Here is an 11,612-nt window from a genome sequence, read left to right as displayed (position 1 = left end):
CTCTCGCGCGGGCCCCTGCGGGGGTGTGGGATCAGCGCGGACACGCATGGGGCTGGTCATGCCCTGAGTTTGGGGATGCTCCTGAGGGGGTGGGAGGGACACCTCCGATGCGCGGGACGAGGCGTGTGCGAAGGTCACTGACCCGGGCCGTGTCAGGCTCCCCAAGATGACCCCTTAGCCAGTGGTTGGGTGTAGTTATGGGTTAGTTTCAACAAAACAGAAAACCAACTTAGGGCGCTGGTAGCCCGAGAGAGTTAAGTTCCTCGCTACAAATGTGCAGTGGCGACGGACTTGCCTTGCTGGCCCCAGAGCAAAGGGAAGTTAGCCTTGTTCAAGAAGCTACTTTTCAGTTAGTGAGTGAGAGCTCTAAAAAATTGTGTGTTCTGGTTGGTTTGTTTTGTTTTGTTTTTTAGTTCTTTTCTTTTCTTATGTTGTTGTCAATGATTGGGCTTCAGGGTGGTGGTGAGGGATACGGTAAAGAGGGGAAAGCTTATTTTCTTGGTGTCATCACCGGACCATAGACATTCTTCAGAACGCAGACTGCTGTCATGAGAAAGCTTTGCAGCCATTGCTTGAGCAGCAGTCCTTCCTCGTGTGTGGAAAACGGAGTTTCTGGAAACATTCCCCGTGTTGTCGGTCTTGCCTGGTAAAGGTGCTAGTCCTTGGCGCTGATTGCCTTGCGCGCAGGGAGAGGGAGGCGCGGCCTCTGAAGCAGCACTGAGCGCTGAGCTCGCTTCTGTGGAGGAGAATTTCGAGGGAGTGGGATGTTCCCCGGAAGGGGAACCCTGGATGGGCCCCTCTAGTCCTAATTTACTTTGATACTGAACTTTTTCCCCTTCCCTCCTTCAGGATCAGCTGTTTCAATGGTGCAGTTCTCTTCATCGCCTTTTGGTTACCAGTCACCTTCAGGCCATTCGGAGGAGGGAAGGGAGGGGACTATGAAGTCGGCCAAGCCCCAAGTGAACCACAGCCTTGGGGAAAGCCAGCGGGCCCTGAGCCCCTTGCAGTCTCCTCTCCGGTCCGCGGCCTCTCCTTCTCAAGCATATGAGACCTACATTGATAATGGACTCATATGCCTTAAACACAAAATTAGAAACATCGAGAAAAAGAAGGTAACTTTTTCCCCCCCTCCTTTCTCCTAGCCAGGCATATACACCATTTCAGGTAAGGGTTAAGGAACTGACATTTTGGCTTTTTATCAGGGCTCATAGATTACTTCCCAGAGATTTAACTAACCTTGGGATTTAGCTGGCTGAAAACATACAAGCAGGCTAAATATTGGATATATTAAACATGTTCTGTTTGATTTGTCAGCATGACTGAATACAAATATTCTTCATAGTAAAATTATGCATGCTACTGTTGAAATATTTGAAGAGCTAGCTACTTTAAGTTGGGTTAATTCCTTGAGTGTAGTAGTAGTGTTTCTTTTCAGAGATTGCCTGATTTTTTTTAGCTCGTTTCCCGTGTGACTTTCTGCAGCAGTTGATATTGCAGTATAGATGCTGCAGTCATTGGAAGCTTTAATGATGGTGGAGCCAGAAAATGTTTCAGCACTAATTTTTGGGTTGCCAGGTGATCCTTTAAGATTGGTGGGTGAAAGCATTGTAGAGAGCCTTGCACAGGGACTCTGAGGTTATAATCAGACTAACGTTACAGTAGATGCTGATGTAAAGATCTCCACATCATTCCTCATTTCCTGAGTCATGTAGCCTGTGGAACAGTGCTGCACGTTGCTTTGTTGTGTCATGATTCTCTTTGCTCGTGATGATAAGGTGAGTCATTCACTCTCTGACCTAGGAACTCTTCAATATTTTTATGCCAAGACCTAGTTAAACCTTAGGAAAGTTGTTTGTAATGGAGGAGTGAGAAGAGGTTTTTTTTTTTTTTTTTGTTTGTTTTTTACAAGAGTCTGATTGACTGTTTCTTTTCCTTCTAAAAATGTTTTTTATTTTAAAAAATATACCCAGGAACATAGTGAAGAAGGGCCAGTTATGAGTAGCTTCTCTGTAGCCCTAGCTCTTGCCAGTTGTCTTTTGAATGCATAGAGTTGATCAGAGTGATAAGGTGAGTGTGCCTGGGTCAGCACAAATTCCCTGCCACTGTTGGAAACTAGTCAGGGCAGGACCTATTCAAAGCAGGATCTACTGATGGAGGAACTATGTGTGTAGGTATACTTATCCTCTCTGGCTTCATGATACTATCTCTTTGAATACCTATCTGACAATACCAAAGCTTTTATTTCAAGCTTCTGAGAAAACATCTTAAAGCTATAAAGCCAAATGGGAGGAGTCTAAATGTTCTTTTAGAATACCATCGTGGGCCATGTAATTTTCATGGGGACAATAAATGCAATTTATTTGTTGTGTGTTTACTTAATTATCAAATTTAATATAAAAATAGCTTCAGTTTGAGGCTACTATAATGCTAGAAAAGAAATCTTTTACATTTCTATACTTCCATTAGGAAGTTTTTTTATCTGACAAATGCCACAAAACTCAACAGGTGACTAACGGTTTAAGCATGAGGTTCGAGTAGGGTTTCTCAGCCTCAGCACTATTGACTTTTTTTTAAAAAAAATATTTTTTATTGATTTCAGAGGGGAAGGGAGAGGGAGAGAGAGATAGAAACATCAATGATGAGAGAGAATCATTGATCAACTGCCTCCTGCATACCCCACACTGGGGATTGAGCCCATAACCTGGGCATGTGCCCCTGATTGGAATCGAACCTGGGACCCTTCAGTCCACAGGCTGATGCTCCATCCACTGAGCCAAACCAGCTAGGGTCAGCACTGTTGACTTTTGAGGCTGGATAATTCTTTGTTGTGTGTGGCTGTCCTGTGAGTTGTAGGATGTTTAGCAACATCTCTGGTGTCTACCCACAAAATGCCAGTAGCATGCTTCACCTGTTTGCCATTCCCCAAGTTGTGATAACCAAAAGTATGTCCAGACATTGCCAGATATCCCTGGGGGACATATTGCCCCTGATTGGGCACCACTTGGTTAAGGGCATATGATGGACTAGTTAAGTCTTTGTAGTCTAAACATGTAGAGAGGCTATTAAAAGAAAAAAACCATTTTATTACTTTTGTAATACCAGACAAATGTTCATTTGTGTGTGATATTTTTTCCCCCTAACTAGAACTCATGTACTCAGTTGCTGCGTGCTTTGTAGTAAAATGATACTTTTGCAGATTGATGGATTACTTTAGTAACTGTTTTCATAAGAAACAAAGTCTAGTATTTATTTGCTTGAGAATTTTATATCAGACTGTAATAGATGCAAGTTTCTCTTTTGTAGCTCAAATTGGAAGATTACAAGGATCGCCTGAAAAATGGAGAGCAACTTAATCCAGACCAACTGGTAAGTGATTTTATGATAATTTGGTCAGACTTGCTGGTTTCCTTTTCTTATTAAAACTGTAGATAGACTAGATGAGACTAAATATTTGATAGGCCAAAAAAGATCAGTGAAATCTGGCGCTTTTTTTTAACCTAACTATAAATATTAGACTATTTATAACTTTTAAAAATGTTGTTTAACTTGTCCATGGTATACCTGGTAATTGCAAGTTTTATCTAATTTAGATGAGACTTTTTGCAATATAGAAATTAAAAAAATGTTTCATTGATGTTTACCTTTTTGACTTGATGACATCTCCTGGCTAAGAAGGGACAAGTTAATCTAAAAGTTATTTGATCTAGCTTGTACATCTGTTGTCTTTTATCTTCTCAACAAAGATTTTTGGTTGTGTGTCATAGATACTGGCATTTAAGGACTTCCCCTGGCCACATTGACTGTTCTTCACTGGCTTGAATTTCTGTGATGTAGTAGATTATAGTTTTGCTGAGGCACAGATTTGAATTGTGTGAGCTCTGACAATGATGTGCTCACATAGCTTGTGAGAGGACTTAGCTGGACATCCAATATCTCAACATGGCTTTGTTTAAGTAGTCATAGTATCCTATATAATAAAAGGCTAATATGCAAATTGACCAAACAGTGGAACCACAGGTCACTATGACGTGCACTGACCACCAGGGGGCAGATGTTCAATGCAGGATATGCCCCCTGGTGGTCAGTGTGCTCCCACAGGGGGAGTGCCGCTCAGCCATAAGCCTCTGCGGCAGCGCTAAGGATGTCCGACTGCTGGCTTAAGACCACTCCCTGTGGGAAGCAGGCCTAAGCTGTCAGTTGGACATCCCTCGAGGGCTCCCGGACTGCAAGAGGGCACAGGCCGAGCTGAGGGACACCCCTCCCCCACAGTACAAAAATTTCTTGCACCAGGGCCTCTAGTGTTCAATAATGTTTAGAGTGATAAACCTTTTCTTTGTGTAAATATCCTTAAAGAAAGTGTTCTGATAAGGTAGTATTGTTGATTTGGGGGTAATATTGGGGGGGTAAGGATGGTGGTTCTCATGATAGCTCTCTAAAATACATCAAGGACATTGGTATATTTCAGAGCTCCAGCCAGAAAAACTTTAATCGCAATAATTCTTACCATCTTTATAACCACTTGTTGTTCTATAATATTAACTTTGATTTCTCTTTTGAGAAATATGCTGCCAACTGCCAATTTTATATTTGCCAATATATTAATTTTGTAAACTCTAGATTTCTTTGTCCAGTTGCCTATTTTTTTTTTAAATATATTTTATTGATTTTTTACAGAGAGGAAGGGAGAGGGATAGAGAGTTAGAAACATCGATGAGAGAGAAACATGAGAGAGAAACATCGATCAGCTGCCTCCTGCACACCCCCTACTGGGGATGTGCCTGCAACCAAGGTACATGCCCTTGACCAGAATCGAACCTGGGACCCTTCAGTTCACAGGCCGACGCTCCATCCACTGAGCCAAACCGGTCAGGGAGTTGCCTATTTGACATCAGATTTTACCCTACCCGCCAAAACCTGTATCCCCTTTATCTTAGCTATGTCAGTTAATGGCTTGATGGACTAGAAAAGCGGTTTTCAACCTGTGGGTCGCAACTCCTTTGGGAGTCGAATGACCCTTTCACAGGGGTCGCCTAAATACATCCTGCATATCAGATATTTACATTATGATTCATAACAGTAGCAAAATTACAGTTATGAAGAAGCAATGAAAATAATTTTATGGTTGGAGATCACCACAACATGAGGAACTGTATTAAAGGGTCGTGGCATTAGGAAGGTTGAGAACCACTGGACTAGAAGGATGGAGTTGGCAGAAAACCTTGGAAAATTTTTCATGTTTCTCTTTAGACTAGAGGCCTGGTGCACGAGATTCATGCATTCGGGGGGGTCCCTCAGCCTGGCTTGCACCCTCTTGCAGTCTGGAAGCCCTCGGGGGATGTCTGACTGATGGCTTAGGCGCCCACTGGCAGTTGGACATCCTTAACGCTGCCACAGAGATAGGAGAGGCTCCCGCCACCACAGCTGTGCTCAACAGTTGTGAGCCCTGCTTCTGGCTGAGCGGTGCTCCCCCTGTGGGAGTGCACTGACCACCAGGGGGAAGCTCCTGCATTGAGCGTCTGCCCCCTGGTGGTCAGTGCATATCATAGTGACCAGTCCTTCTGCCTTTTGGTTGGTTTGCATATTAGCCTTTTATTATTTAGGATTTTACATCTAGCCCATTAACAAGTTTGATCAGTTCTTTAAAATAAATTTAGGAACTGACCATTTTTCATAAATTCTTCTTCTGTTATCCTGGCCCAAACCACATCATCTTTCATCTGCATTACTGTAATAGCTTCCTCACAGGTTTTTCTGTCCTGCCCTCTCCAAGTCTATTCTCAATATCGTAGCCTCAGTAATCCCGTTCACATGCAGGTCAGATGGTCATTCCTCTGCTCAAAAGTCCCCATTGGTTCCCATCAGGGTGGCAGCGTGTCCTTACTGTGGCCTGCAAAGCCCTATAAAATAGGCTTCCTGCTTCCTTTTACATCTGTTGCATTTCCTGTCCTTTTCTTCCTTGTTACCTTCAACCTAGTTACACTGGCCTTCTCTGTTCCTCAAACATCCCAGGCACCCATCTGCCTCAGGGTTTTTGCATGTGTTGTTCCTTCTGCCTGAGATATTTTCCTCCTAGATGTCCAAATATTGGGGGTAAGGATGGGGAGCTCAGTTCCCACCCTCCTTCTGCTTTTGGTTGGAAGGTCATCCAGTAAGCCTGTCTTGACAACACGATACCTCTGTTTTCCCATTCCCATTCCTTAGCTACTTTCTTTCTTAAATTTTCTTCATAGAAGCACTTCTCTGACAAGCTGTAAAATTTTGTTTGTCCTTTCCTTGCAGTGTAATTTCCATTAGAAATTTTGTCTGTTCACTGCTGTTTTCCTAGTACTTAGAATAGTGTGTAGTATATAGTAGGCATGTAGGCGTGTGGGTTATTACATACCAGAGGCCCGGTGCATGAAAATTCGTGCAAGAGTAGGCCTTCCTTCCCCCAGCTGCTGGCATCAGCTTCCCTCCGGCACCTGGGACCTGGGCTTCTGTCCTCCGGCCGCCGGCAGGCACACAGGACATGGGCTGGCTTTCCTCTGGCCCTGGCTTGGTCAGGAAGGACGTCCAGGATGACATCTGGAAGACATCCGGTCTAATTAGCATATTACCCTTTTATTATTAAAGACTAGAGGCCCGGTGAACGACATTCGTGCACTAGGGAGTGTGGGGGTCCCTCAGTCCGATCTGCACCCTCTTCAATATGGGAGCCCTCAGGGGAGCCCTCTCCAATCTGGGAGTTTCTGTCTGACTTTACAATCATATGAGTGAATTGTCTGAGACCCCAACTCAGTTTGGTTTGTTGCTCACAGAATAATAGAGGCATTTTTTTTTCTTTGCTCCATTGGTGGAGATTTCCTGGAAGTTTTAGGATATCTTCCCTTTAATTTTTCCTAGACACTCTGATTTTACTTATGTCTCTCACCTTTGCTTTTTCTCCATCCCCCACCGCAACAGTAACTTGCTCCAGGCTCTCTTTGCTCTAGTGTCTAGGACAGTGATTGCGAACCTTTTGAGCTCGGCGTGTCAGCGTTTTGAAAAACCCTAACTTAACTCTGGTGCCGTGTCACATATAGAAATTTTTTGATATTTGCAACCATAGTAAAACAAAGACTTATATTTTTGATATTTATTTTATATATTTAAATGCCATTTAACAAAGAAAAATCAACCAAAAAAAATGAGTTCGCGTGTCACCTCTGACACGCGTGTCATAGGCTCGCCATCACTGGTCTAAACTATATGACATTAAACTGATGGAAGCTGTTAGCAGAGCCCAGCAAGGACCCACGATTCAGAGTCAGAATGATGGACTTGACAATAAGCTAAGTGAGTGGGAGACACTGCCATTCACAGGATGTTCAGTGGTGAAAGGAACAAGAAATCAAGCCCACAGCATCTCGGCTTGGGGAGCCAATTTCCCCAAGCCGCTCCACTCTCCACTGGCTCTCCTGCTCTGTTCTCTGCCCAGCGCCTGTGTATGCAGGTTAATTTGCATACACACTCCTGATTGGCTGGTGAGCATAGTGGAGGGACAGTCAGTTTACATGTTTCTCTTTTATTATATAGGATAAATTTACTAAATATAAGATGATTGAATATTAGGTTTCTAGATGTGATTAAGCATATGGCTTGTGTTACTTTTGAGAAATAACATCTCATACAAGCATTGTATATTTAAGATACTTAGAAAATGCATTTAAGTCAGAAGAAGAAAAACCTATAATCTGACCTCTCGGAAAATAGCTGTCAATAGTGTAGTATTAAGAAGCTCTAAGTTTAGGTTTTAAAATTGGTACTAATTTACATAGCCCAGAAATTAGGAAAGATTAAAGAAGATGCAGTTTTTATTCACCCTGTCTTTCCTCTGTTCAGTTTTCATTTTACAAAATAATGACTGCTAATAGATTCTTATATATCTGTTCAGAGTTCCTTTAAGCCTATATAAACAAACACATATTCTTCTTCCTGCCTCTCTTTTTCCATTTTCTATATAACTTAGTTTAATGTAAATACTTAGGGGGCCTTTATTTTTGCTTCTTCCTTAAAAAAAAAAAATAGACTATTTTTTGAGCAGTTACAGGTTCATAATAAAATTGAGCAGAAAGTATAGAGAAATTCATATACCCATCACCCCATGTTTGCACAACCTCCTTCACTATCAACATTTCATTACTAGAGTGGTGCATTTATTATCATTATAACTTATTATAATTAAACCTATGTTTATGCCCTGGCCAGTGTGGCTCAATTGGTTGAGTGTCATCTCGTGCACCGAAACGTTCGTAGATTTGATTCCCGGTCAGGGCACATGCCAGGTTGTGGGTTCGATCCCTGGTCAGGGCACTTATAGGAGGCAAGCAATCTATGTTTCTCTCTCACATCGATGTTTCTCTCTCTCACTCCCCTCCCTCCCTCTCTCTCTAAAAATCAATAAAAAACATTAAAAAAAGATTATTAAAAAAAATTCAGAGGGAAGGTGGGGGTTGGTGGGTGGGTGGGGAGAGATTAACCAAAGAACTTCTATGCATATATGCATATCCCATGGACACAGACAGTGTGGTAAAGGCCTGGGGGGGGGGGCGCAGTGCAGTGTGGAGGAGGTCAATGGGGAAAAAAAGGGGGACATCTGTAATACTTTCAACAATAAAGATTAAAAAACAGCAACCCACAAAACCAACCTATGTTTACACATCATCATCACTCCCAGTCCATAGTTTACATTTCGGGTTCATTCTTGGTGTTGTACTTTCTGTGGGTTTGGGGAAATGTATGAAGGCATGTATCCCACCATTAAAGTATTGTACAAAATATCCCTGCCATAAAAAATCCACTGTGTTCTACCTATTTATCCACCCCTTTTTAATATCATGTCAGTGTTTCCACAATGCATGGTCTTTACAGTTTGGTTGAATTGTTCTGTGAAACTATCTGAGCCTGTTTTTTTCAGGGGTGGGCATGGGGCTTGAGTTTTTTGTTTGTTTTTTTGTAATATTCTCTACTTTTTCTTTGGAAATTGTTATGTTTAGATTTTTTTTGAGTCAACTTTTCAAAACTTTCCTTGAAATTTACTTATTTCATTCAGTTTCAAAAATTTATTTGCAAAGACTGGGGCAAAGTAATTAAAAAATAAATAAAATTCTGGGGTGGGGAGAGGGCAATGGGGGAAAAAGGGAACATATGTAATAATTTCAACAATAAAGACATTTAAAAAATGAATAAAAAATCATACCTTTAAAAAAAATAAAGATGAGTAAACAACAAAAAAATTGAATCATAAAAATCAAAATAAAATAAAATTATGTTTCTGTGTTACTTTGTGTTTGTTTCTAATTTTTTGTTTAGTTGTATTTCCTCAGTTTACTCTTAAGTTAGTGGTTTTAAAAAATTAAGCCAGATGTTAGACTTATTTTTCTCTTTTCCTTTTATCTTTATGCTTTTCTTGGTTTATTTGCTGCATTTTCTGAGTTGAGTGCTTAATTCATTTCCTTCCCCCCCACTGATTTGTATTTAAGGCTGTAAATTTTCCTTCAAGTATTGCTTTCACTGTGTATTTGATACTGTAGTTTCAATATTTTTGGCTAGAAATGTTATAATTTTAGTTTGTAATCCTCTAATCCAACAGTTTTTGTAATATTTTTAAAAAATATATTTTATTGATGTTTTACAGAGAGGAAGGGAGAGGAATAGAGAGTTAGAAACATCGATGAGAGAGAAACATTGATCAGCTGCCTCCTGCACACCCCCTACTGGGGATGTGTCTGCAACCAAGGTACATGCCCTTGACCAGAATCGAACCTGGGACCATTCAATCCGCAGGCCGATGCTCTCTCCACTGAGCCAAACCAGTTAGGGCAGTTTTTGTGATATTGTAAGTAAAGCTTCCTATATTCTGCATGGCTGTTGTAACCTCTTTTGGTAGTATAACTCTTAAGTAAACCTATAAAGACTAAGCTATAGACTACTAAGATTTCACTAAGATTGCACACAAGCCTAGATTTCTCCTTTGAAATAGTAAGAAGAATGTCTTAATGATGTTTTCTAGAGTCCCATTTGTAACTTTAGTATTGATTTTGGTTTTTGTCTGGATTTGAAATGGAGAACCGAGATTCAAGTAAATGCTTGAGCAAAAAGAGAGAGGTACTTGATGCTTTCATTTCCACCAAAGTTTTTATTGTTAAAGAATTAGGATTTGGTGCCCATCCCTTGTTGCTAAACTCTGACCCTACTTCATATTTAATGCATAACGCTAAGCTCATTAAGTAATGTGCAATATTTTCTATAGTCTCACTGCTATTGGCCTAGTCAAGGCAAGCCACCTGAATGTTACATAAGCTTCCTAATTAATCTCCTTGTCTTGAGACCTTCTGTTCCAATTCACCAGCTCTACTTCTCCTAGTGTTCTTTTCTTGAAACAGAAATCTCAGTATATGATTCTACTGAAAAGTTTAAATTCTGTTCAGAATTTTTAGCATATTTGAGGCTGTCAGAGATCATGTTCTGAACTACTTTTTATTTATTCAACAAAAATATATTAAGTACCTACTCTGGGAGATACTGTGCTTATTGGTAAGGTTATAATTCCTAAGGGACAAATTTGATGCTTGTCCTTATAGATATAATGTGATGGGGAAGAGAGGAAGGAAATAAGCAAATATACATGTGATGGATGTGAAGGTAAAGTACAGAATGACAATAGAGTGTAATCAGGAATCTAACCTAGTCTGGAGAGTTGAGGACAGCTTCTTTGAAAAAAGAAGTGCTTTAGTTAACACCTAAAAATTGAATAGGGCTTACTTAGCCAGTTAAAGTGGAGAAAGAGAAAGAGCAGTGTAGCAGATGCTAACATGTGGAAAGGCCCTGAGAAGGAAAATAATGTTTTTATAAAGGGCTTTCTAAGAAGGCCAGTATGGATGGAAGGATGAGCCTGGATGGGGAAAGACACGTTATGCAGATCCTTGTATGGCATTTAAAGACTGTTTTTTCCTAAGGGCATCAGAAATATTATAGATATGTTTGAAGCAGAGAATAACTACAAGGATCTTTAATGTTGTAGTTGAAATTTTCCCTTTTCTATGTGAAGAAAGTTTTGGAGATGGTAAAGATGGATGTAAGGAGACCAGATAAGGGTTGGCTGTAGTTTAAGTCAGAGATTTATGAGAGCTCTTTCCTAGGTGGTGGCAGAAGGGTTTGAGTAAAGTAGTGGGATTTGAGAGGTAAAATCAACATAGCTTGGTAACTGGATGTATGAGTAGAGGGACGAGCCAAGCGTGGTTTCCAAGTTCTTGAACAGTTGGATAGATGACAAAACCTTTTATATATTGGGCTTGGAAATACTAGGAAAGAAGAATGTTTTGGAATGGTGGGATGCAGAGCTCAACTTTGGACCACTGGTTTTTAGAGAGGAGAGAGTGGGAAGGCAGGGAGGAAGGAGGGAGGAAACGAGGGAGGAAGATGAGAGAAAAAGAGAACATCAATGTGAGAGAGATACATTGATTGGTTGCCTCCCACAGGCGCCCCAACCAGGGCTGAGGACTGAACCTGAAACCCAGGAACGCTCCCATTACCAGGAATTGAACCCGAGACCCTTTGGTGCAAGGGCTGATGCTCTAACCATTTAGCAACAG

The 11,612-nt window shown here is 41.1% G+C and overlaps 1 protein-coding gene across 4 annotated transcripts in view; it reads left to right on the top strand.

The window, feature by feature from the left end:
• The first annotated feature begins 729 nt into the window (after positions 1-729).
• Positions 730-11,612, top strand: part of CAPRIN2 (caprin family member 2) — a 43,617-nt gene continuing 32,734 nt past the window's right edge. Inside the window, exons 1-2 of one of the 4 annotated variants that reach the window (XM_014539199.1) lie at positions 730-1,112; positions 3,304-3,366. In XM_014539199.1, coding sequence (XP_014394685.1) covers positions 864-1,112; positions 3,304-3,366 — 312 coding nt within the window. In that variant the 5' untranslated portion in view covers positions 730-863. The remainder of the gene's footprint in view (positions 1,113-3,303; positions 3,367-11,612) is intronic. The other 3 variants (XM_014539198.1, XM_014539197.1, XM_005865655.2) reach the window with 3 other exon arrangements.

The sequence above is a fragment of the Myotis brandtii genome, unplaced genomic scaffold (assembly GCF_000412655.1).
Source record: "Myotis brandtii unplaced genomic scaffold, ASM41265v1 scaffold209, whole genome shotgun sequence".
NCBI lineage: Eukaryota > Metazoa > Chordata > Mammalia > Chiroptera > Vespertilionidae > Myotis > Myotis brandtii.
Note: the sequence above shows the minus strand (reverse complement) of the source record. Positions and strands in the feature narration are given on the sequence as shown.